Source organism: Eptesicus fuscus, chromosome 12 (assembly GCF_027574615.1).
Source record: "Eptesicus fuscus isolate TK198812 chromosome 12, DD_ASM_mEF_20220401, whole genome shotgun sequence".
NCBI classification, from domain to species: Eukaryota; Metazoa; Chordata; class Mammalia; order Chiroptera; family Vespertilionidae; genus Eptesicus; species Eptesicus fuscus.
This window is the reverse complement of record NC_072484.1, coordinates 68,186,172-68,210,497: the sequence shown is the minus strand read 5'-3', so window position 1 is coordinate 68,210,497 and position 24,326 is coordinate 68,186,172. Positions and strand designations below refer to the sequence as shown.

General features: G+C 55.0%; 5 protein-coding genes across 7 annotated transcripts; 2 read left to right on the top strand and 3 right to left on the bottom strand.

Moving 5' to 3' along the window:
• Window positions 1-234: 234 nt before the first annotated feature.
• Window positions 235-2,112, top strand: ZSWIM1 (zinc finger SWIM-type containing 1). Its single transcript, XM_008158868.3, has one exon. The coding sequence runs from the start codon at window positions 250-252 to the stop codon at window positions 1,618-1,620; it is 1,371 nt and encodes a 456-aa protein (XP_008157090.2). The 5' UTR covers window positions 235-249; the 3' UTR covers window positions 1,621-2,112.
• A 636-nt stretch (window positions 2,113-2,748) lies between these two features.
• On the bottom strand, window positions 2,749-3,868 carry SPATA25 (spermatogenesis associated 25). The gene is made up of 2 exons (XM_008158874.3): window positions 3,783-3,868; window positions 2,749-3,405 (listed from the first exon to the last, which is right to left on the bottom strand). Exons 1-2 carry the CDS (start codon window positions 3,835-3,837, stop codon window positions 2,774-2,776), a joined length of 687 nt encoding a protein of 228 aa, XP_008157096.3. The 5' UTR covers window positions 3,838-3,868; the 3' UTR covers window positions 2,749-2,773.
• A 1,323-nt stretch (window positions 3,869-5,191) lies between these two features.
• On the bottom strand, window positions 5,192-7,253 carry NEURL2 (neuralized E3 ubiquitin protein ligase 2). The gene is made up of 2 exons (XM_008158880.3): window positions 6,198-7,253; window positions 5,192-5,431 (listed from the first exon to the last, which is right to left on the bottom strand). Exons 1-2 carry the CDS (start codon window positions 6,937-6,939, stop codon window positions 5,316-5,318), a joined length of 858 nt encoding a protein of 285 aa, XP_008157102.1. The 5' UTR covers window positions 6,940-7,253; the 3' UTR covers window positions 5,192-5,315.
• Window positions 7,254-7,267: 14 nt separating this feature from the next.
• Window positions 7,268-13,013, top strand: CTSA (cathepsin A). The gene is made up of 15 exons (XM_008158885.3): window positions 7,268-7,353; window positions 7,527-7,714; window positions 7,892-8,003; window positions 8,228-8,278; window positions 8,367-8,453; window positions 8,677-8,832; window positions 9,159-9,250; window positions 9,586-9,670; window positions 10,217-10,308; window positions 10,390-10,468; window positions 10,553-10,692; window positions 11,302-11,377; window positions 12,038-12,127; window positions 12,300-12,404; window positions 12,666-13,013. The coding sequence occupies exons 1-15, from the start codon at window positions 7,300-7,302 to the stop codon at window positions 12,747-12,749; spliced, it is 1,491 nt and encodes a 496-aa protein (XP_008157107.1). The 5' UTR covers window positions 7,268-7,299; the 3' UTR covers window positions 12,750-13,013.
• Window positions 12,944-24,077, bottom strand: PLTP (phospholipid transfer protein). Of its 3 annotated transcripts, none has more exons than XM_028137764.2 (16): window positions 23,991-24,077; window positions 23,279-23,389; window positions 23,093-23,192; window positions 22,243-22,371; window positions 21,797-21,952; window positions 19,805-19,868; window positions 19,664-19,727; window positions 18,501-18,592; window positions 17,342-17,518; window positions 17,193-17,252; window positions 15,645-15,812; window positions 15,480-15,547; window positions 14,010-14,052; window positions 13,843-13,906; window positions 13,687-13,763; window positions 12,944-13,261 (listed from the first exon to the last, which is right to left on the bottom strand). In XM_028137764.2, exons 2-16 carry the CDS (start codon window positions 23,376-23,378, stop codon window positions 13,130-13,132), a joined length of 1,494 nt encoding a protein of 497 aa, XP_027993565.2. In that variant the 5' UTR covers window positions 23,379-23,389; window positions 23,991-24,077; the 3' UTR covers window positions 12,944-13,129. The 3 variants fall into 3 exon arrangements, with proteins under 3 accessions (XP_027993565.2, XP_027993570.2, XP_027993550.2); XM_028137769.2 differs by having other exon boundaries at window positions 15,645-15,809; XM_028137749.2 differs by having other exon boundaries at window positions 23,981-24,046.
• Window positions 24,078-24,326: the final 249 nt, after the last annotated feature.

Here is a 24,326-nt window from a genome sequence, read left to right as displayed (position 1 = left end):
TCCCCCAGAACAGTGCTACTACACAGTAAGTGTTCAATAAATATTGTCTGAATAATTGAAGAGCCATGCCCCTACCATCTCCTTAAACCTGTGTTCCTCTCCATAGGCCTCTTTGGAACAAGAGCTGGGAAATACAGTCCAGCCTCCAGCCGCAACTTCGTTGGAGCTTGAGAGACTGGGAGCCTCCTGTACAACAGCCTTGCAGAGAAGTATTTTGACCTTGGCATCTAGACATCTCCCATCTCCCCCATGGCCCTGACAATGCTGACTGAGCTCTTCATTGAGGACCCAAGCCCACCTATGCTGCTGTACCAGATTAGCAAGACTGCCAAGTTAGATACCTTCAACTATCAGAGCTACTTTATGCAGGACATCTTTGCCCATTTCCCTGATATCTTATTTATCCACCGGACCTATAACCCAATGGGCAAGGTGTTATATACCTTCCTGGTGGATGGCCCTCAGGTGCAGCTGGAGGGTCATTTTGCCCGGACAGTTTACTTTGCCATTCCTGCCAAGGAGGATGCTGAAGGCCTGACCCAGATGTTCCAGATATTCAAGATGTTTAACCCAGCCTGGGAGAAAGTCTGTACTATCCTGGTAGATCCCTACTTCTTCCCTCTGCCCACCCTAGCTATGGAGTTCCCCACAGCCGAGGTCCTGCCCTCAGCCTTCCATATCTGTAAGTTCCTCCAGGGCAAGTTCTATCAGCTTTCCCTTGAACAGCCTGTGAAGCAGGTGCTCCTGACCGCCCTGCAGAGCACCATGTGCTCAGCCACTGCTGGCAACCTGAGGAAGTTATATGCACTCCTGAGCAACTGCATCCCCCCAGACCAGCTGACCAAGCTACACTTACACTGGCTGCTCAATGACCGCATCTGGCTGGCCCACCGTTGGAGAAGCCAAGCCGAGAGCAGCCACTACTTCCAGGGCCTGGAGGTCACCACCCGCATCCTCAGCCAGTTCTTTGGCACCACCCCATCTGTGGAACAAGGCATAACCTCCCTGCTCCGATTCGTGCAGCAGAACTCTGGAGACAAGGCAATCTTCAGCCTGGGCCTGAGTCCCCAGAGCAATTGTGCCCCCTCGGACGTCAGCCCCCACAGCCCCAAAGTGGAACAGTTGGTAGAAGCCTGCATCCAGCACTCCCTCCGCACCATCTGCACAGAGCCAGCAGCCCAGCTCTGCCTGGGTGAGCTTGCCGTGGTCCAGAAATCTGTGCAACTCATTGGCTCTGGCTCTGAAAAAGTGAACGTACAAATCCTGGAAGACACCCATAGAGTGCAGCCCCAGCCTCCTGCCAGCTGCAACTGCTACTTTAACCAGGCCTTCCACCTGCCCTGCCGCCACATCCTGGCCATGCTCAGCGCCCGGCACCAGGTGCTCCAGCCCAATATGCTGCCACCTCAGTGGACAGCAGACTCTGCTGCTAGTCTGGATGACATCCTGGGCAGCAAGTGGAGTGAGACCCTGGATAAGCACTTGGCTGTGGCTCTCCTCACTGAGCAGGTGGGTCAGCTCTTACAATACTGCAGCCAGGAGGTGTTTGAACTGCGGTACAGCACCCTGCGGGAACTGGCCGACATCTGGATTGGCCCTTACGAGCAGGTCCAGCTGTGATTACCCTGTGCTGAGAGATGCTCATACACAGGTACACACATCCTCCCCTACACACACACTCACACGGTTGTACTTCCCTGGACCCTCCCTCCAGGACAAAACAGGCCTTCTATTGCCTCCTGCTCCCTACAATATGTCTAGTTTTCTAAGACGGGAGTCAGCAAACCTTTTCTACAAAGGGCCCGACAGTAAATATTTTAGGCTTTGCTGGCCATATACAGTCTATTGTACTTAGTTTTGGTTTTGTTTGTTTGTTCTTTTTACAACCTTTTGAAAAGGTAAAAACTATTCTTAGCTCAAGGGCCTTACAAAAACAGGTGACCCCTGCTCTGAGAGAAGAGGTACAGACAGAGATCACGGTCTGGGATGAGATAATGCTCCTGACTCCCAGAGGAAGAGGCCCCTCAGAGGACCTGGTGCAGCCAGGTTCCCAGTCTTTTTACTACCCCGGCCCCATCCTGAGGTCATTAAAGTTGAATGTTGCCTACTTTAGCACTCGTCTATTTTTTTAACTTGCGGAAGGCACTTTAGGAAATGACATGGGAAGAATAGAGATGTTGGAGTCCGATGCTGCCTGCAAATCCTGGTTCCTTACTTGCCTGATTCTTGAGACCTGGTCTGCCTGTTACTAGCTGTGGGACTTCAGGCAGGTCACCTCGCTAAGCCCCAATTTGTTCATCTCTAAAAATGAAGGTCCTCACAGCACTGGTAAGATTAAAGGAGTGGGCATATAATGGGCCTGATGCCCAGTGGGTGCTCAAATTAAGTATTAATTTCCCTTCCTTGCCTATGGTCTCATCACCTGCCTTCAGCAGGCTGGGAAATGTGAGGCAAGAGGAAATTCACATTGCCTATGACTTTGTACAAGAAGTTTTGATCAAGTCCCAAAACAATACAGAAGAAACCTCTGCTCTCCAAGCAGGGTCCCCTACCTCAGGTAATTTTCATTATAATTACTCTGACAAGACCTGTCTCCTGGCTTAGTGGCATCTAGAGAAACTTCCTGGGGTCTGGGCCCTGATGAAGGACTGGTATTCATCTGAGTGGCTCAATCACCCACCCTATCCCCATCCCTGCCATAGGCACCCCCAACCCTATCTGCCCAAAAATCATACGGAGAAGCCGCCCTATGTGTCTGATGCTATTTCATCAGCTACAAGCAGGAGCCAGGAGGCTGGCCCCTCCTGGATCTCACTAGGGGCAAGTGCCCAGAGGCTGTGTGGGCATGCACCTGCCCCCACTGTACCCCCTCCACAGCCCCCTCTGGCTCTGGATGGGCCATCATGAAAGCTTGAGCCGCCCGGATTAGGTCCTCTTCCCGCAGGCCTGGGACCGGCACGGTGGGGATGCCAGCAATCATCATGGCCAGGGTAAGGATGCAGATGTCAGGCTGGGAGCCGGCCTCCTTTCCCCCTGCCTCAGAGGGCTTTGGCACAACTCCTGGTGATAGCCCACACAGTAGTAGGGGCCCAGGCCTGCTGGAGCCACCCAGGTGGGGAGCTCTGCTTCTGGAGCAGCCATCCTCCCAGCCCAAGCTCTCAGGCTGCTTCACATGGGGGAGCTTGTGGCAGTATCGGCCGTACTCCTTCTGCCGTAGTGTCTCCCAGCTAGGCCCCCCAGGGCAGCCCCTGGCTTCCGGCACTGCCAGAGTTGGGCCCCAGGCCTGGACAGCAGGTACCACCTGCTCAGTTTTCTGGTTCAGTTGGCCTCGTCCAACAGAGGCCACCGCCACTGGCTCTACAGGACTATAGGGGCCAAGAGATGAGCCTCTAGAAGCAGTCTCACCTGCAGAGACAGGAATGAGATGGACTATTATTCTTGGTCTCTTTGAGAGGGAGGCCCTGAGGGGCAGGGCATAGGAGCAGAGCACTGGGAACAGAAGCAATTAAGGGCAGCCGAAGAGGGTTGTCGAATGGTTGGGAACTCGGTTATACTAAGATCCACACTCCCGTCCCCAACTCTAAGTGATGGAGAAGTGTTTGTTGAATGAGTGAGTGAGCAAGTGGGTAGCTATTGGCAAGCACTTTGGGAATGGATTTTCTTTGAAAAGAACTGGGGGCCAGCCCCAAAATGCTTAGCAGAAACCTCCACCTCCCCAGAGCCAGGAAGCAAGTTCTCAGGGGAAGTTATACCCATTCCAGTTCCCAGAGCCCCTCTCTCACCTTGGCCGGAAGGCAGAAGACCTAGATGAGTTTGTGGAGACATGAAATAGGACATGGCTACCCCAAAGCACCTATTTGTGAGGAAATAGTCGTCTGCCCTCTCTCCTGCCCTCCCCACCATTCTAGAATGTCACCTCATAGTCCCTCCCTTCTGTACCTGGAATCTACCTCACAACATGGACCTGTTCATTCTAGAACCTCTATAAGACAATACGATGGGGTTAAAGAAGCACTAACCCAGGATCTGGGCATTCTAGGTTCTTGCCTTTACCTTGGGCGAGTCTCCTGGACAGTTTTGTTCCTTGATATCCTCATCTCTAAAGTGGGGGTAATGACTGCCCACTACCTCACCAGAAGTTGTGAGAACTAAATGAGACCATTTGTATGGAAGCAAATGATCAGGAATACAAATAATGGAGTCTAGTGCTTTGTGGCTGTAGTGTGAGAGAAGGAATTCTCTGCATCGATTCATTTCCTTTCTGACCTCTGGGCTTCAGTTTCCCACCAACAAAATGAAATAGTTGGTCTCGAGCACTGGTTCTCAATCCAGGTTGCACATTAGTTTCCCTTGGGAGCTTTTAGAAATCCTGATGCCCAGCCTCATCCGAGACCAATTAAAGGAGAATTCTAGGGCTCAGACCCAGTTATCCATCTTTTTCAAAGTTCCTCAAGTGGTTATAATATGTGCCAAAGTTGAGACCTCTGTTCTTAACTCTGGCTGTACATTAGAATCTCAAGGGGAGCTTTTACAGAAACGATGTCTAGGCCCAAACCTCCAACAAATCTAACGATCTCTGGAGATGGAGTCTATACACTGATGAGTAGCCAGGCTAGGAATCACTGGTCTAGATGATGTCTAAAATGCTCTCTCTTGCCCTGGCCAATGTGGCTCAGTTGGTTGGAGCATCTTCCTGTACACTAAAAGATGGCGGGTTTGAGTCCCGATCAGGGCACATACCTGGTTGTGGGTTCAATCCTTGGTCAGGGTGCATGTGGGAGGCAACCAATTGAAGTGTCTCTTTCTAAAATGAAATTTTTTAAATAAAATAAAGTAAAATAAAATGCTTTCTCTTCCCCTGTTCAGGTAGCTCAGTTGGTTAGAGAAACATTCCTGATACACCAAGTCACCCCCATACACCAAGTCACCCCCATACACCAAGTCATCCTGATACACCAAGGTTGTGGGTTCAGTCCCTAGTTGGGGCACATACAGAAATCAACCAGTGAGTAAAACAATAGGTGGAACAACAAACTGATGTTTCTCTCTCTCTCCCCCTTCCCCTGTGAAAATCAATGAATGAATTTTAAAAAAATAAAAAAATTGTTGTCTCTTGCTCTGACCTGCTAACCAACCCACAGTCATTCTAAAAGAAGTGCTCCTCACAGGCGGCAGGGGCAAGGAGACCCTCTAATGATCAGCACCGGCTGTTTATTTCTGGTTCGGGCTGACAGCAGGATGGCCATCTTCAGACCAGCCACAGCTCCGGGGCCAGGACGCGACCCTGGCCCCTGCTCCAGGGCAGCTGCGGGCCTTCACTCATACTTGCAGAAATCCTTAAGTCCTTTGGGCAGGTGGAGCCCATCAATGGCCAAACGGTGCACCACGCTCCTCTGGATCACCAGGCGGCACAGGGTCTGCAGGGATGGCACTGTGGAAAGAAGATGGTCAAAGGCAACCTGAGCAGGAGGGCAGGTCTAAGGCTGAGTCCCCAAAAGATCTAGGTCTTGGTCCCCGCTTCGTCGTTAAGTTGAGCAATTCCCTTCTACACTCTAGATCCCCCGTGACTCATGGGGCTGTGCCTGTGCTTGAGATAAGCACTCTTACACAATACTGTCACAATGCTGCAGCCCTATTTCTAGTGTGACACTCAGTACCCTCCCTTCCCCGCCACGTAGCAGCTTGTGGGGGCAGATTTAGCTGTGCAACTCCTGCCTCCAGCACAGAGTGGGCTCTGGTTCACGGCATACCTAAAATGAGATCAGCGGTCCAAATAAAGGGTTTATCGGAGCTATAATGAACCAAACGTCAGGATTCAGAAGCTCTCAATCTGGAGTCTGTGATGTCTTTAAACTGGTATGCCCAAATCTAGGAACATTGGTTTAATAAAAGAGCACACAACTCTCAAAGAGGCCCAGAATCTAAAATCAGTTCGGATTAATACAGAAAATATTGTCCAAGCCAGAAGGGAACTTGGAAGGCATCCTAATCATTCACAGCCAAGACGGTAACTGAGGTCCAGAGCTAGGGAATGACTTATCCAAGATCACAAGCAGTGGCATAATGTGGGGTCAGATTCGCCACCTTCTAAATTAACGCTGGACAGACCAAGGCCTTGAGCTGGCTCGGAAGCCTAGCAAGTTCAGGTCCGCACACTGGGCCAGGAGGGGTCGCTATCTAGGAGGTGGGATACCTACAGCCATACTCAAGCTGGACCAGGCGCACGCTCTTAGTGGAGGCAAACACGTCCACCACTGCGTAGAGGGGCTGGGCAGCTGGCAGCCCCCGGGCGCTGGGGCCCATGTCCTCGCCGTTGATGACGATGTGCATGTCGGCTGTGCCGTCCGGGCGTGGGCAGAAGAGAACGCCCAGGCGGCTACGGCGCGCGGTCGGAGGCAGCACGTTCAGCTCATAGAGCTGGTCCAAGAGGTGGCTGTAGAGTCCGGGCCGACTGCGGCCCACCAAGCGGTCGCGGGGAATGCGAAACTGCTCAATGCACAGATACGGTTCCACCAGGAGGGCTGGGGGTCGGCAGGGGACCGCTGCCTCTGCAGCCGGGCGGCCCTCCCGGGGCACGCGGTTGTGATGGCGCGTGATGGCGAAGACCCAGGTGTGGCCGAGGCTGACCAAGTCGGGCAGCGAAAACTCAGGCACGGGCGCCAGGCCGGCGGGGTCCAGGGCAGTCAGGCCGAGGCGCAGGTGGCCGCACCAGCCCAGCTCTTTCTCCTCGATCTCGACCAGAAATATCTGGCCCGGGGCCAGCGGCTCGCGACTGAAGCACACGCCGTGAGCGAAGCTCTCCACGCGTGTGGCCCGCGTCCCGGAGGGGTCCACGCGGATGTTGGCACCGTGTACCCGGTGGAAGCGGGTGGGAGAGGGCTCGGGGCGCGCGGGTCCCCAGGGCGCACCCAATTCCATGGGGTCGGAGACAGCAGCCATCTCCCCGCCATGAGGCAGGCCTGTGGGCGCCGGGGACTATTTTGGGCAGCTGGCTCAGAGGTGACCGCGGGGGCATGTAAGGTATTTCCCCCCTACTGCCGTCCCGGAGGCTCTGTCCGGGGGGTCCTAGTGCCGCTTCCTTAAGCCATCCCGCCTTAAACTGCCCCAGGGAAGGCTGGGGGATCCTGGCCGTCCACACCCAAGTCATCTGGTCACGGGCACCCGAGATGTGACTAGCGAGGCCCCCGACCCTGACTGGGCGTGGACCGCCCCCGCCCCCTCCTTTCCTGGGTCAGCATTCCCCGCGGAGCCGCGCGAGGCTGTCACGTGACGCCGGAGCACACGTGACTCAGGGTACACATGACTTCCCGCCGCCCGACAGCTCCCGGAGAACAAGGACGCGGGGGAGCAGAGGTGAGGGGACGCCGAAGGCTGGGGGGGGGGATCCCGGATCCCCCGGCGGCACGCGGAGCGAGCGGGGGAGGCTGGGCTGGGAGCTGGGGCCGGGAGCGCCGCCAGCTCCTCCCTGGGGACGGCTGCACGCCGCCTGGGAGCCAGTAAACAGCCGGCGCCCGCTTCCTCCGCAGATGGTCCGAGCCGCGCCGTCGCCGCTCTCCTTCCCGCTGCTGCTGCTGCTGCTGCTCTGGTCGCCCCGAGGCGAGGCAGCCCCCGATCAAGACGAGATCCAGTGTCTGCCCGGGCTGGCCAAGCAGCCATCTTTCCGCCAGTACTCGGGCTACCTCAGAGGCTCGGGCTCCAAGCATCTCCACTACTGGTCCGCGGCTCTCCCTCCCAGGGCGAGGGGAGGAGGGGGCGCAGTGATGCCCACCTGGGGAGAGGACTGCGGGGCGGGGTGGGGGGTTCTGAAGATTCCTGAGGGAGCCTGGCAGCAGGGAGGGCTGGAAGGGGCCCCTCCACCTGCACCCACCCAGGCCTGACCCCTCCTTCCCAGGTTTGTGGAGTCCCAGAAGGATCCCAAGAGCAGCCCTGTGGTGCTCTGGCTCAATGGAGGGCCGGGCTGCAGCTCCCTAGATGGCTTCCTCACCGAGCACGGCCCCTTCCTGGTGAGTGGAAAGCAGCTCTCTCCTCCATGACCCAGGAAAAGGAGAGGGAGGGGACATTCCCAAAGGAAAAGGCCGGAGAAAAGGACTTTGGTCTTTCCCCCCCAAAATGTGCCCTTTTTCTGAGCCTTACTTTCTTTATCTGTACCATCAGCTTGACATGGTGGCCCTTTGCCTCCACCCAGTTGGCTCTTGGGACTTAATCAGCCATACCTTTTCCTCCTCAGGTCCAACCAGATGGTGTCACCCTGGAGTACAACCCCTATTCTTGGAACCTGGTAGGGGCGGTGCTGTTTGTCCTGTGGGATGTCTGGGCACTTGGACGGGGTGTGGAGCTCTCTGCAGCCGTGTCCTCCTCCCCTCTAGATTGCCAACGTGCTGTACCTCGAGTCCCCAGCCGGGGTGGGCTTCTCCTACTCAAAGGACAAGTTTTATGCGACCAATGACACTGAGGTGAGTCCTGCACCTGCCCGTGTGCCCAGCCTCCCTGGTTTTCTAAAGGTGGCATGATACAGGGAAAGACCATGGCTTTGGAGTCCATTTTTGGCTGTTAAATGCTACCCGGTGTGATCTTGTCACTATGAAGCCACTTCCTCTTTCACAAACAGGGTGGGTTGGTGTCATTATCTGGAGGATCTTTCCAGCTCAGATACCCCCTCCATCCTGCCATCCCCAGGTCGCACAGAGTAATTTTGAGGCCCTTCAAGATTTCTTCCGCCTCTTCCCGGAGTACAAGGACAATGAGCTTTTCCTGACGGGAGAGAGCTATGCCGGCATCTACATCCCCACCCTGGCTGTGTTGGTCATGCAGGACCCCAGCATGAACCTTCAGGTGCAGGACTGCTGCAGGGGGGAAGGGGGGAAAGTGGTCATAGCTTCCTGATCAGGGAGGTCAAACAGGTCAACTCCCCCATCCAACCCAGACTCCTTCATAACACCCTCACCACGAGCTCGACTCTCTGCTCACATGCCTCCGGTGACAGGAAACTCATCTGTCAGGCTGCCAGCTCTGTTCTCTATGTTGTGTGGCCTCCCGCCCACACACACCCCCACAAAACACCCTGGGTTTCAGTTTCCATATTGCTGAAGGTCTGGGTGTAGGTCAAGGGAAGTTCCTTCTCCCCAGCCTCCCGCTGAACTGGATGCCCTGTTTCATAGGGGCTGGCCGTGGGCAACGGACTCTCCTCCTATGAACAGAATGACAACTCTCTCGTCTATTTTGCCTACTACCACGGCCTCCTGGGGAACAGGTATGGGACGGGGGCAGCTGGGCAATCTTCTGGGTGGGACAGGGTCACAAGATCTCAGGTCTGTCCTCCGGGCACATAATATCCTGAGCCCTACTCTGGTTTATGAGCAGAAGATGGGGGCTGGGGTTGTTAGGAGGGTGCTGAAAGGCCTAAGACTAGAGATTAGAATTTAAAGGGACCAAGGAGGGCTGGTAGGATGGCCCAGGGGCAGCTGGGTTGGGGACTTACATACACACCCTGTGATATATTTCCTCCTCCCCTGGGGTCTGGTCACCATGGGAGGTTGGAAGGAGAAAGTGGGTGTCTAAGCACTTTCACTCTGATCTCCTATCCAGGCTCTGGTCTTCCCTGCAGACCCACTGCTGCTCTCAAAACAAGTGTAACTTCTACGACAACAAAGACCCAGAATGTGTGAACAGTGTAAGGTCCTTCCCCCACCGCGTGTCATCCTGGTATCCCCAGTCCAGGGAACAGGACCACATCTCCTCCTGGGGGACTCCCTGCCCCCACCCCTATTGTCCTATCCTGCATCCTTCAGCAATTGGGGTTCTCTGGGACACATGAATATGGATGCCAAGCCATCACCCCATCCTGTGATTTTCTGGGTAAATCCCGTCACCCCTGGGAGAGAAAGGTGTTCTCTGATCGACCACCTGCCCTGTGCCAAGGCACATCGTATAATCTTCAGTTTCTTCTTTAAGGGAGATACATTATTCACATTTTCCAGATAAGGAAACTGAGGCCAAGAACGTTGACGTCACAGTGCTAGGAAATAGAAGCACTAGGATTTGAACCCAGGTCTGGCTGATTGCTTCCACTGAGCCTCATTTTCCCTATGTGTGAAAAAAAGTAGAGGAAGGGTAATGACAGGGTGAGGTAGGAAAGCACTAAATCTTGGGACAAGTTAATGATGTCACAGGGAAGCCAGGTTTTCGTAAAGCATGGTGGCGCGGGGTGCCGTTGCAGCTCCAGGAAGTGTCTCGCATCGTGGCCAGCTCTGGTCTCAACATCTACAACCTCTATGCCCCATGTGCTGGGGGGGTGCCAGGCCATGTAAGGTAAGAGCTGCTGGGTGCCCATTGGGACAACCGCAGCCCCGTCTTGAGGCTCAAGCACCTATCCCCCCACTTCTCTTGCAGGTATGAGAAGGATACTGTCGTGGTCCAGGATTTTGGCAACATCTTCACTCGCCTGCCAATGAAGCGAACGTGGCATAAGGTGTGCAAGAGTCTGGGCTTCCTCTTGGGGTCGAGAGAGGCAGGGCAGGAAAGTGAAGACCCTGACTCTGTCTGTGCCCCTCAGGCACTGCTGCGTTCTGGGGATAGGGTACACCTGGACCCCCCCTGCACCAACACCACAGCCACCTCCACCTACCTCAACAACCCTTTTGTGCGGAAGGCCCTCCACATCCCCGAGCAGCTGCCTGGCTGGGACATGTGCAAGTGAGGTTCTGTGGCTGCTGGTGGCTGGGGGTTGGCAGCCTGTTGGGGCTTGTGGGCATCAGAAAAATCCCCAGGAATCTTTTGGCACTCGGGGCTACAGTGAGTTGTTTTCCAGGGTGTTTAAACCCTACGTTGATTTTCAACCAGTTCATTCTTAAATGGCCACGTGGTTGTTAAAATAGTAGACACACTCCCAACTCCCCTCCCTCACCTCCACTCCAGTGCCATCCCAGCAGCTCAGCTCTCTGTTGACCCAAGTAAAAAGGTGATGAGCGGCAAGCAGGGACCACTTGGGTCCCTTTTGGGTTGGTCCGTGCCCATGCCCTGCTGTTATATGCTGTGGTTCTCACACCTACGAGCCTCTATGCTCTAAATGCCAGTTGCATCCAGTCATTGAAACAACCCAAGTGTCCCTGTGCCTTTCTAAATGAGAGTGGGCTGAGGACCTCTGAATTCCAGCCCCCGTCTAGAGAAGTAGCATGCCCGAGGAGGGGACTGAGTCCCAGCTGTCTGCCTCCTCGGCTGGAGCCTGGGGCTGGGAGAGGTCTGATCTGTTGACTCTTTCTTCCCCTGCCTGGTCTTCCCGGGGACTGCCCCGTGCGCCCGCAGCTTCCTTGTGAATATACAGTACCGCCGTCTCTACCAAAGCATGAGTTCCCAGTACCTTAAGCTGCTTGCCCCACAGGTGAGTCGGGGCAGCACAGCCGGGTGCACCAGCAGCCTCAGGGCCCTGGAGCCGTGTGGCAAGGCAGAGGACACGGGAAGCTGAAACTCCAAGAAGTGAAGCACTTGCCCGAGGTCCTATAGTTGGGTCAGGATTTGAATCTGGCTTTGGCCCCACCCCATGCTGCTCTGGTGTAGGAGGTTGAGGGGTCTGCTTTAGCCAAGAAGCCTTTAGGGTGAGAAGAGCTAGTCAGATGGTGTTACAGATAGGCAAATGGAGGTCCAGGATGGGAGAGGTCTTGTCCAAGGTCACCTAGGAGACACTCGCAGAGCCAGGTTAGGACCAGGTCTGTATGCACAGTGGTTAGAGCGTGGGCTGAGGGTCAGATTGCCTGGGTGCAAGTTTCTTTACTAGCCATGTGACCCTAGACAGGTTTCTCACATATCTTGAGACTCGGTTTTCCCAGCTGTAAAATGGGATTAATAATGGCATCCACCTTCATAGGTAAAGCATTTCATAGAGCACTGGACACATAGGAAAGCTGTCAGAAAGCACAAGCATTTCCTGGTCCATCCTGTTTAGCTGGGCCCCTTGAATTCCCTTAGGGGTAGGGCTTGAACCTGATAAGGGCGGAGACCTGGGCTTGCTCCAGACCTCCCACTTGCTCCTGCTCTGCTCCAGAAATACCGGATCCTGCTCTACAACGGAGATGTGGACATGGCCTGCAATTTCTTGGGGGATGAGTGGTTTGTGGATTCCCTCAACCAGAAGGTAAGGCAGGGATGTTGGTCCCGGGGTGAGGCTGGTGCAGGGGTAGGGTGAGCACGCCTGGCAGACAGGGCAAACCTGGAGGAGTTCCCGGCCCCTATGGTCTTGAGGTTCGGTGTCTGTGAGCAGGGATGGTGGGTGGCTGCCAGCTGCTAAGTCTTTCCTGTTGGGGCAGATGGAGGTACAGCGCCGGCCCTGGTTAGTGAACTACGGGGACAGCGGGGAGCAGATTGCGGGCTTCGTGAAGGAGTTCTCCCACATCGCCTTTCTCACCATCAAGGTAGGGCCTGGGCCTGGCGAGGGACGGCTAGCTGGGGCGAGAAGGATGGGGCAGGACCCACCCGTCCTTCCCTTCCCATTTCCTTTTATGCTGGGTTCCATCTGGCCCCCCAAGGGCAAGTTTTTGGCAGTGAGGGAATGAAGATTGGAAGGTTTGGGGCAGGGTGGGTGGAGGAGAAACGTCATTGGCTGGGGGGATCCAATGGGATGAAGGAAGCCCCCAGGGGCAAGGGACGGAATCTTACAAAGCTTTGCTTCTCAGGGCGCTGGACACATGGTCCCCACCGACAAGCCCCAGGCTGCTCTCACCATGTTCTCCCGCTTCCTGAATAAGCAGCCATACTGATGACCACGGGGGCAGCCCCTCCAGCCTCTCCCGCTAGAAGGGAGGGCCTCCTTAATGCAAAATGCCCCTGCAGGGCAGTGAGGGACTTAGCACTTTATTCCTGACGGGAAGGGCCTGGTCCCCTCCCTGCTTAAACAATGCCCTTAATGCACTGATGCCGCCCCAGGAACACAATAGAGCTCAGGACAGCCCACTGGGAGGTTGGACGGACTGTAATTGATGGACTGAGTGTGATTATGGAATTAAATTTGGTACCACTTACAACCTCTTCTTCTCTGTGGCACTGGGGGTTAAAGAGGGTACTGTAAGCTGTGAGGGGGTGAAGGAGGGGATAAGAGGCATTGGTCCTGAATGCAACTGCCAGGGGCGGGGTTGAGGGTTCAGACAGCTGCTGTGGAAGGTGGTGGGGCACTGGGTATCCCGGAGTCCATGTTGTTCGCAGGCCGGTTCTTCTCAATCACCTCTCGCAGCCCTTTGGCAAAGTGGAGGTCAGCCCCAATGGTGAGGAAGCCCTGTGCAGCGGGGCAGGGAAGGAAGTCTATTCATTCCAGTACTGAGGCCAGAAGTTTAGAGATAAAGAGAGAGTCATGGCCTTGGGGGCTTCTCAGTCTAGTGGGACAGATGGAACAGCAAAGCAGTTATAACTTGCTGTGAAGGGTGCTGAAATAGAGGCTGCAGGAATACAGCCCGTGGGGCTCAAGGAGGCCTTCCTGGAAGAGATGACCTCTTAGCTAAGACCTGAGAGATGAGTAGGCACTGGAGCTGGAATCATTCCAGGGTGAGGGCCCAGCCTGCACAAAGGGCTGGAGGGTCTGATGTAAGATTAAAATGGGAGGGAGCAATTGATGAGGGAGGAGCTCCTATCAGGTTGGGCTGCACCCAGCCTGCTGAGGAAGAGGAAGGCTCTGCCCTCCTTCCCCACTGTGCCCCCACTCACCGCGTGGTTCGTCACCACCTCTCGCACAAAGTCCATCCCCTCGGGTAGTGGGATCTGCACCCCACGTCGGGTCCGCTCTGTGGGTGGGGACAGCTGGCTCAGTCTGGGCCCACCCAGGTCCCCCTCCTCCCCTCCCACCTCATACCCCCACCCTACCATTGAGCAGGGGCATCACCCCAAACTGCAGCATAGTCTTCAGAGGGGCCTGTAGCGGGATCAGCTGGGAGGGAGGTGGGGCGGAGTCAGGGTGGGAAGAGTGGGTGGGCTTACCTTAGCCGCTCACCCTGACCCCAGCCTCGGCCCACCCACCATTCCCAACTCACTGCCAGGGACTCCAGTGCAGACTGGTTTGAGTAGATTCGGAACCTGTGGGAGAGAGAAATGCCTGGTGGGCGTAACTCCCCTCCACTAGGCCACCCAGGCCTAGCCACCAGAAGCCCGAGTTTCAGTCTCGGGTGTCCCACCTCTACACCTTTCCAGGGGGTTCTACCACTCCAGGTGGGTATTTTTTTAAAAATATATTTCTATTGATTTCAAAGAGGAAGGGAGGAGAGAGAGCTAGAAATATCAATGATGGCAGAGAATCATCCATCAGCTGCCTTCTGCATGCCCCCTACTGGGGATCGAGCCTGCAACCTGGACATGTGCCCTGACCGGGAATGAACCATATCCTGGTTCATAGGTCGATGCTCATAGGACATCCAGATGTGTCTTCTTGGTGAGCCACTTCTAGGTCTTTTTCCTACATTGGCTGCTGCTTATTTGTAGAGCACTTCGTACATGCCAGACTTCTGCGGACAGCTTGTGTTATTTATTATTATTTTTTTGTTGTTAATCCTCGCCAGAGGATGTTTTTCCATTGATTTTTTTTTTAGAGAGGGAGGGAGAGGGGAGAGGAGGGAGGGGGGGGAGGGGAGAGGAGGGAGGGAGAGAGAGGAACATCGATTGGTTGCTTCCTGCATGTGCCCCAACAGGGGCCGGGGATCGGGGCCAGGGATCAAACCTGAGACCCTTCCATGCATGGTCTGACACTCTAACCACTGAGCAACACTGCAAGGGCATGTGCTGCTTATCTTTAACAAAAAGTGCAGTGCTGCCTTAGCCGGTTTGGCTCAGTGGATAGAGCGTCAGCCTGCGGACTGAAGGGTCCCGAGTTCAATACCGGTCAAGGGCACAGGCCCAGGTTGCCAGCTCAGTCTCCAGTAGGGGGCGTGCAGGAGGCAGCTGATCAATGATTCTCATTGTTGATGTTTCTATCTCCCTCTCCCTTCCTCTCTGAAATCAATAGAAATAAAAGAATAATAAATTTTAAAAAGTGCAGTGCTTACTCCCTGCCAGACACTAAATGTGTTTAAGAAGTTAGAGTCCTGGCCAGGTAGTTCAGTTAGAGCATCATCCCAATATGCCAAGGATGCTGGGTTCGATCCCCAGTCAGGGCACATACCAGAAGTAAGGAATGAATCCATCAATAAGTGGAATAATAAATCAATGTTTCTCTCCCCTCTCTCTAAAATCAATAAATTTTTTTTTTTTATTACAAAGCTAAGTTGTGCTGGGTTCCTGCCAAAACCCCTGTTCTTAGTTGCTGCGGTGTGACTGAGCATGTCACTCAGCCTTGCTGGGCTAGTTTGGTCATCTCTCAAATGAGCCCTCTGTGAAAGACCACAGCTCCTCAGTGGCTCATTGGAAAGACAGAATTTTAGCTCCCCAGTTCTGTAGGCAGATGTGATTATCCTAAAGACACTGAGGCTCAGAGGTTAAGGGCTTGCCCGAGATTTTCAGACGTCTCATACTTGCGCAGGTCCAGATGTACGCGCAGCGCGTTCCCCCGGAGGGCCATCTTGGCACTGAGACGGGCGTCCTGGGGGAACATAGGGAGGGGCCGTGTGTTACTGACCAGGCAGGTACCCAGCCCGCTTCTCTCCAACCCTCCGCAGCCCTCCCTCGGGCGCCCGCACCATGATCATGCTGGACAGCTGGACCTCGGGCTGGTTGGGTGGGACCAGGGCGATGGTGACACTGGCCGTGACAGAGATGGTGGTGCCGGAGGGCTTGATGGTACAGCGCGGTGGTGCCACAACACGCAGCTCCAGCTTCAGCGGGGAGTCTAGCACTGCAGGGCTCTGCTGGTGGAGCAGGGAGGGAGGGTCAACCCCGGATCTGTCCCCAGGTGAGCCCCGGAGGAGGGGGCTCGAGGTCTGCCCTCGGAGAGCCCAGAGGACAAATACGGAAAAGGTGTCGCTTCCCAACCCTGGTGTCCAGCCTCTGTGCCTTTGCTCACACAAGTGTCTTATTCTAAGAATGTCCCTCCCTTCTCTCTCTGCTCTCAGTTCTCAGTATTCGTGATCCATCGTCCATCCACACTCCTCGGAGACAGTGTCTGCATTCCATGTCCCAGTCCCCTGCCCTATCTCCTCTCTCTAAACTGCTGTGCTGTTGCTTCTAGGGGGCAGTGTGGAGAACTGCTAGGTTTCCACACTGATCAAGGGCTTACTCTTAACCAGACATTTCATTTAAACCTCACCAGAACCATGTGAGACAGGTATTCCTTTGGGAGGTGGGAAATTAGGGCGCAGAGAGGTTAAGTAACCTGTTCGAGGTTATGTAGTTCCTCGTTGCAGAGCTGGGATGCAAACCCAGGCAGTCTGACAATAGAGCCCATGCTCTGAACAGCGCGTGGCCGTAAGTTTGATGATGTGATGACATCAATAATAACGGCAGCTAGTGTTCAGTGAGCACTTACTCTATCCCAGGTACTGTTACACTTGCTTTATGCGTGTTAATTCATTTAATCCTCATGACAACCCTACGAGGTTGTACAGTGTAGTGAATGCCAGTATGACCAGGAATCAGAGAATAATCCAGGTTCACATATCAGCTCCATCATTTACAAAACTGAACCAAGGACACCGAAATACTCCTTGTTAAGTTTTAAACTCCCTGCCCTGGCTAGTTTGGCTCAGCGGTTAGAGCATCAACCTGCAGACAGAAGGGTCGTGGGTTCGATCCCCAGCCAAGGGCACGTACCTCGGGTACCTTGGGTGCAGGTCGTCCCTGGCCCGTTGGGGCATGTGCGGGAGGCAGCCAATCAATGTGTCTCTCTCACGTTAGAGTCCATGTTTCTCTCCCCCTACTTTCCCTCCCTTTCCCTCTAAAAAATCAATGGAAAAAAAAAAAATCCTCTGGTGAGGATATCCCCCTTAAGCAAAGGAAAATAAGCAAAAAGAAGAACATCAGTCACTAAAGCCCCTACACGTCCTTGCAGAGCTTGCGTTCTCAGCTCGTCCTCATCGCGGCTTCAGGAAGGACAGACGGAGCAGGAACTAGTGAGCCCCTGCACAGACTTAGCCACAGGCCCAGCTAGGTGAGGAGACTTGGCCAGAGGCCAGGACTTCTGTCTCCTCCATGGCTGCCACTTGGGGCCTCCGCCTGCACACCTCACGGGTGCCCTGCGGGTGGTGTGCGCACCCACCCTGGCCACCTCCCTCCGTCCCACCAACACTCACCAGCAGGACAATGCTCCCAAAGTAGGAGGCCCTCAGCAGCATGTCCAGGTCGTGGGGCACCTGGTCAGGGGAATTGGGGGTGAGGCAGGGTCAACAGGAGCTCCATCACAAGCGCCTCTTGCTCATCCCACACACAGGCCCTGGCGTACCTTGTCCCCCACCAGCGACAGCTGCAGGGCCCCCGCCTGGAAGTAGCTCTCCAAAGCTGAGTCAAAGAAAAATTCAGAGAAGGCCACGTACACCATCCGCTCCTCGTCCTGCAGCTGGGGCTCCACTGCCTGGTTAGGCAGGCTCCAGTTCCCCTGGGCCAGCGGAAAGAAGGCCCCCTGGAGTGGGGGGATCAGGGTCAGGACCAAGGCAAACTGGTCCCACACACGCTGTCTCCAGGCCCGGTGCTAGGCACTGTGAGGAGTGGTGGGGAGTTGGACCCCGTTGTCCTTGGGGGACCCATAAGTACATTTCTTAAAAGGCAATGGGCCTGGCCAGAGTGGCTCAGTATTTGTGCGTTGACCCATGAACTAGGAGGTCATGGTTCGATTCCCAGTCAGGGCACGTGCCCAGGTTGCAGGCTTGGTCCCGGTAGAGGGCATGCAGGAGACAGCCAATCAATGTTTCTCATCAATGTTTCTATCACTTTATCCCTTTCTCTCTCAAAATCAATCTAAACAGCCCAGTTGGCATTGCTCAGTGGTTGAGTGTCGACCTATGAACCAAGAGGGCAGGGTTCGATACCCGGTCAGGGCACATGCCCAGGGTTGTGGGCTCCATCCCCATAGAAAGGTAAAGCCACTTGCTTAGGGTCACACAGCTAGTAAGTGGCAGAGCTAGTATCTGAACTTCAGGCATTCCAGCTCTGGAGTCTGTGCTCTGAAACTGCTGTCCCCCACTAGGAGCAAAGGTGCTGTGACATCACCTCTGAGCAAGTCTCCATTTCTAAAGGGGTACTTGACTCACAGGATTATGAGAGGGTGAACTGAGATTATGTGCACAGAGTTCTGTGCCCAACTCCTTCAGGGGACATGGGGAAAATTAGTGCTTGAGCAAAGGCCCTGAGGTAGGAATCGAGGGATATATTGAGAAAGAGGAACAGGGTGAAGTTAGGAAGGGGGGGGGGGGAGGGGGGCAGACAAGAGTAACAAGCCTCCAATGCTACACCCAGGAGATGGCGCTAATGCTGTCGGCAGTGGGAGCTGCAGCATTCCCGGCAATGGAGTGGCATCATCAGAGCTGAGCTTTAGGAAGATGAAACTAGCAACTTCGGGGAGAAGAAGGGAATTTGGTGACAGACGCACCAGCCGGGCAGCTCACCCGGAAGTCCATGTCCATAGTGCTGGTGGAGACCACGGGGTCCTTCAGGAGGGAGTAGTCAATGCCAACGAGATGGTCCACAGAACTTCGTACTGTGGGGAAGAGCTCAGTTACTCTGAGCTGGTGAGGCACGGTGCTTAAGCTGTCTGGGCCTCAGTTTCTCATCCATAAAATACTTCCCTCACAGGGTTGTTACGAGGATCAAATTAGTTTTATGTGGAAAGCACTCGGTGCCTGATGTGCTTAAGTGCTCAATAATGGCAGCTATTACTATTTTTACTACTACTACTTGCTACTACTACTACAGGGGTTTCATCAGATCCCTAACTACTACTACTACTACTACTACTACTACTACTACTACTACAGGGGTTTCATCAGATCCCTAACTACTACTACTACTACTACTACTACTACTACTACTACTACTTCTACTATGACTACAGGGGTTTCATCAGATCCCTAACTACTACTACTACTACTACTACTACTACTTCTACTACGACTACAGGGGTTTCATCAGATCCCTAACTACTACTACTACTACTACTACTACTACTACTACTACTACAGGGGTTTCATCAGATCCCTAACTACTGCTACTACTACTACTACTACTACTATAGGGGTTTCATCAGATCCCTAACTACTACTACTACTACTTCTACTACTACTACTACAGGGGTTTCATCAAATCTCTAAACAAGATGACAAGGGATTCCTTTCCCTCATGGTTTCCCCTGCTTCCTGCTTTGCTGCCCATCCCCACAGCTGAGAGGTCACAGCTTCGGAAAAGAGAATTCACATTAATTAAGCATCTGTTAAGTGCCAGGTGATGAACACAAGTAAGGTCCCAGTGATCAGCAAGCATGTACTGAGGACCTTGACAACCAGCCCCTCAGTTAATCCTCACAGCAACCCCGGGGGGAGGCCTCACCAGCAGCATGAGGAGACCAAGGCCCGGAGAAACGTGAATACTTACCTTGGGTCATGCAGTGAGTCAGCAGAGGCCACAGACCTCCACAGCTGGGGCTCCATGTTCTTAGGGGTTTACTCTGAAGCACGGCATGCCAGCTGTGGACCCAGCCTCCTCCTCACCCCCATTCCAGCCCCAGGGCTGACCCAGAGCCCTCCACTCCCCGCTCCCGCCAGCACCAACTCACCAGGCACAGTGTCCAGAAGGGAGTTGAGCAGCACCGTCCCTGCATGGTAGATCACTGGGCAGATCTGAGGTGGGCACCAGAGTCAGGGTCTTTGAGAGAAAGGTCACCCCCACTGTCCCCCAGACCTGCCACTGCCCACACCTGCTGGTTGAGGAGGAAGTGCATCCCTGAGGTGATGAATGTGGAGAGGATGTCATACACCATCCTGTGAGGAGAGAAGAGAGGGGTGAGTCCAGTCTTGCCCCTATCCCAATCTAGGTCCAGGAGAAGTCACTGATCAGGGAGATGGAGGCAGGGGGTGGGACACATCAACTCTGACCTGAATTACCAGCGCTTTAATAGAGGTTTTCCATGACTCATGCCCAAATCCCCTCATTCTTATTCTCATGACCTCTCCTACACCAGCCCCTGACCAGCCAAATGAATCTAGCCACAGTTCCTCAAACCTGTTCTGAGCATCTCCACCCTCATGTGGTTACCCATGACCTCCCTTCCACCCTCAATGCCCCCATACCATATTTCCCCGTCTGGGCTCAGATGCTTCCTCTTTTAGACAGTCTCCCCAGACTGCCCTCCTCTGAACCCCAAGAGCACTTTCTTAGTCCCTCTCAAGGCCCCAATGACAAATGTTTTTTTCCCTCCAACTAGCCTCCTGAGCTCTTTGCTGAATCCTTGGGAACTGGCATACACCTTGTTGAACAAGTAAAAAATTGACAGTGTACTTATACCAGATGACAAATCTTCCATCCCCTCTCCCCGACCCTCTTCCAGAACCAGCATAAAGTCCCCTTCTCAGCCCCAAACCTGAGCCCATGTTATTATTTTTGTTATAACTAGTAAGAGCCAACAAATATTGAGAACCCAGTTCATGTCCAATTGTGCACATTTATCCTCACGGTTAAGTGGCTAGCCACTTATTATTTTACTAGAGGCCCAGTGCATGAAATTCGTGCATGGATAGGGTCCCTAGTGGCTTCTGGCTGCTGGCCGGGGCCTCCCTTCATTCCACGCTGCCCTCTGGTGGTCAGTGCATGTCATAGCGAGCAATCAAACTCCCGAGGGGGACACAGCATATTAGGCTTTTATATATATAGACTAGAGAGCCGGTGCATGAAATTCGTGCGATTGATTGCCCCACGGAGGGAGGCCCTGCCCACCGCCGCCGCCTGGGTAGCCTGGGCCTCCCTCTTTTGGGTGATTGTGGAGCCCCCCCCCCCCCGGCCGGTGGCCTAGGCTTCCCTCTGCGGGGCGATCATGGGGTGATGGTGGGGCCCCCCAACTAATCACATCGCACCCGCCTTGGCAGCGGCAGTCAGTCCTGGGTTGCCATGGTGCCCATGACCTAGGAGGGACCGAGAGGTCAGCAGTTCAGCCTGCTTGCCAGTCCCCGCCCACCCGAGCCTGCTGCATGCACGCAGCCTGGTGTTTGGTCGTCCCTTCAGTCATTTTGGATGTTATGGACCCTGGCTCTTTATACACTGAGTGGCCAGATTATTATGATCTCTGAATGCATAATAATCTGGCCACTCAGTATAGATAGATAATAGATAGAGAGATAGATAGATAGGTATTAGAGGCCCAGTGCATGAATTCGTGCATAGGTGGGGTCCGGCTAGCCTGGCCAGGGGGAGGGGACATGGGCGGTTGGCTGGCCTACCTGCTGGTCGAACTCCTGGTCGAGGGGACAATGTGCATATTAGCCTTTTATTATATAGGATATACACTGAGTGGCCAGATTATTATGCATTCAGAGATCATAATAATCTGGCCACTCAGTGTATATTAGGATGCCAGGTGCTGTTCTAAATAGTTTTACGTATATTAACACAAACATGCCTCACAACATCTTTTTTTGTGTGTGTGTGAACCCCCCCCCCCCCCCCCCCGCGCGGGACGCCCCACTCACCCTCACAACATCTTATAAAATAGGTTCGATGATCATCCTCATGTTACCAATGAGGAAACTGAGGCACAAAGCTTTAGGGACTTGCCAAGGTCACACAGCCAGGGCATGGTGGCGCTGAGATTTGGACCAAGTTGGTCTGACTCCCAAGCCTATGCACTCTGCATGGCACTAGGTGGATGGGCTGTGGGGCCCGAAATGGGTGCACTGGGGTTGGGAATGGGGCTTACCTGAAAGTTCCTCCGAAGGCTGCGTACAACTTGGAGACAGAGGCCTGGCAGGAGACGTTGGCCACTTTGATTCGGCCAGTGGGGTCTCGGGAGAGCTGCAGAGCAGTGTGGATGGATATACCCTGGGCAGAGGCATTGATATAGCCCCCATCATAGCTGTCGGGAGGGGGCACGTGGTTAACGTTCACCCAATCTTGGAGTCAACCAAGCCTTCACTGCCTGCTCCCCACCCCCATACATCATGATACCTCTTAATAAGGCTTCACTTTTGCACAGTTTACCAGACATTCTGCCAAACCTTATCAATCCCTACGAAGTGGGTATAACTGTCCCTATTGTACAGATAAAGAAATTGAGACTCAGAAAGGCGAAGGGATTGCCCACAGCCCCACCTCCCCAGCCCTCCTGATCCACGTGCCACTCCCCTGAGGGTGCCAGGTCCTCACATGAACCAGTAGAGAAACTGTCTCCGAAAGCGCAGCCCCAAGGAGGAGTTGCTGGTTTGCAGCACCAGCTCCTGCTCTGGCTGGAAATGGAGCTCAGAGGATGTCAGCTGCAGCTCTGTGACCGTCACCCTGCAGGAGGCCTCGGGGTCACATTGCAGGCCAAGAGGGGATCCCGCCCAACCACGGGAAATTCAGCCCCTCCGCTTCCAGTCCAGGCCTGGGGAAACCGGGATGGGTGGAATGGGTTATCCCATTGCCCCTCAAGTGCCCGCCCTGGACTTGGGTGGCTCAACTTGGGCTGGGAGAGCTCAAAGATGGGCTTCTCCTGACTCAGGTGTTAAGAGTAAGCTTCATCTCTTCTCTTGGAAGCCTTGTTGCTTGCACTCCCTTCCCTCCCACACCCTGGATTTTTGTCTCCATCATCGAAGATCCGAGCCACCTGTCGCCATCGCCCTAAACTACAGGCCTTCCTCTGCTCTCGGGGCCTCTCCCATGAGCTCCACCCGGGTGCCCTGGACCCCACTCTCGGGACCTCTCCCATGAGCTCCACCCGGGTGCCCTAGACCCCACTCTCGGGGCCTCTCCCATGAGCTCCACCCGGGTGCCCTGGACCCCACTCTTGTCCATTGGCGAGTTTCTAGACTCCTCTTCTCCGGTGCTCTTTGACCACGCCTCCGTTCCCCTTAGCTGTTCTTAGTCCCGCTCACGTTTCCTAGGCCACGCCCATCTGCTTGATCCCACCAATGCTGGCAGGCTTAACCTTCATCGGCTTGGCCCATCCTATGAAGCACCGCCTCACCTAGTTGGCCACGCCCCCACGTGGAAGCCCCGCCCCGTGGCCCCTGCTTACTCGGAGATGTTGTAGTAGAAGTGGCCCTCTCTGCCTCCCAGGTCCGGAATGGTGATAGTCTCCAGCTCTTGCTCCAGAAAGCGCAGTCCCTCCTGCTTCACTGAGGCCGAAGCAAGACCTCAGCTCCTGCGCCCACCCTTGGGGTGACCCCACCTTCAACCGCCCCCGCCCGCCCCCACGCCTTACACAACTCCAGCGCCTTGGAGGTGATGCGGATCTTGCAGCCGGGAATCTCGGCGTGAGCTCCCGCCAGCAGGGCTAAGAAGAGGGCTGCGAAGCGGGCCATGACGAGCGGGCCTGGGGGTAAGGTGGGGTCACGGGAGTCACCAGGTCACTAAACTGTCCTCGGATGTCCAGCCAGGAGGCGGGGCTGGTCCGGATCGTTACCCTCGAGATAGCTCTTCGGGAAACTTGGACCAGTAATGTTGCCCCCATTTGACAGATGCAGAAAGTGAGGCTCAGAGAGGCGTAGCGACTGGCGCTCTGGCTTCCAGAGGATGTGGGGCACGGGAGAGGGGGAGGGGACATCCTTGGCTCCCTCGTGCCACCGCTCCGTGACGAATTTGGACCTTCCGGGGAACAGTCCCGCGTCTCCCCAACAACCTCTCCTTTTCTTTAGCGGAGGGCGGGCACGGCTAGCACGTTACCATGGGAACGGCTGCACGCGCATTCTTGGGGGGTAACTTGCAGTCTCCAAGGCCCGGAGCCTGGGGGGCCGGGGGTGCGGGGCGGAAGGGTCTGCCAGCTCCCCTGGGTCCTAGATCCCTACCATCCGCAATTTGCCCGGTGACCCCCATCTCAGCGCCCTCCTTCATGGGGTCTCCTCCCCACCCTGGGTTCAGTAGACCGCGCTGCTCGGCGAAGGTCTGGGGGTGGGTGGGGACGCACCCCAACTCACTGCTGTGGAGCTGGGAAGCGAGGGTCGGCGCGGTCACGTGGGGCGGCGGGCAGCGCTGGAGGTCTGGGCGGCGGGGTCTGGCCGGCCGCGCGGTTGCAGCCGCCTTTATAAAGCCGGGCCTCCCCGACCCCCCTCCTCTTTCCGCTCTCTCCTCCTCCCTCGTGGGCTGGGAGGGGATGGGGCGGGACGCTGGCAGCCCCGAGAGTGGAGAGAGCTGTGCAGAGCCCCGTGACAAGCCCGGCCTCTGTCAAGACAAGTGGGGGACCCACGCTGGGTGGAGGGAGGGAAGTGCAGGAGTCGGCTCGCTGGCCCGGCACCAGCAATCCCTGCTTCGCT

Bases quoted from the DNA above. Each gene is read 5' to 3' on its own strand.
- PLTP (XM_028137764.2), bottom strand. From the start codon at position 23,378: ATGGCCCGCTTCGCAGCCCTCTTCTTAGCCCTGCTGGCGGGAGCTCAC. The intron at 17,519-18,500 runs GTGAGCTGCCCG...CCCCCACTCCAG, and splicing joins CTATGGACATGGACTTCCGG to GGGGCCTTCTTTCCGCTGGC. The intron at 14,053-15,479 runs GTATGAGACGTC...TCTCTCCCACAG, and splicing joins GTACATCTGGACCTGCGCAA to GTTCCGAATCTACTCAAACC.
- SPATA25 (XM_008158874.3), bottom strand. From the start codon at position 3,837: ATGTCCTATTTCATGTCTCCACAAACTCATCTAGGTCTTCTGCCTTCC. The intron at 3,406-3,782 runs GTGAGAGAGGGG...CTGTCTCTGCAG, and splicing joins TCTTCTGCCTTCCGGCCAAG to GTGAGACTGCTTCTAGAGGC.
- CTSA (XM_008158885.3), top strand. From the start codon at position 7,300: ATGACTTCCCGCCGCCCGACAGCTCCCGGAGAACAAGGACGCGGGGGA. The intron at 8,279-8,366 runs GTAGGGGCGGTG...CCTCCCCTCTAG, and splicing joins ACCCCTATTCTTGGAACCTG to ATTGCCAACGTGCTGTACCT. The intron at 10,309-10,389 runs GTAAGAGCTGCT...CTTCTCTTGCAG, and splicing joins GGGGTGCCAGGCCATGTAAG to GTATGAGAAGGATACTGTCG.
- NEURL2 (XM_008158880.3), bottom strand. From the start codon at position 6,939: ATGGCTGCTGTCTCCGACCCCATGGAATTGGGTGCGCCCTGGGGACCC. The intron at 5,432-6,197 runs GTAGGTATCCCA...TTCTTTCCACAG, and splicing joins GGTCCAGCTTGAGTATGGCT to TGCCATCCCTGCAGACCCTG.
- ZSWIM1 (XM_008158868.3), top strand. From the start codon at position 250: ATGGCCCTGACAATGCTGACTGAGCTCTTCATTGAGGACCCAAGCCCA.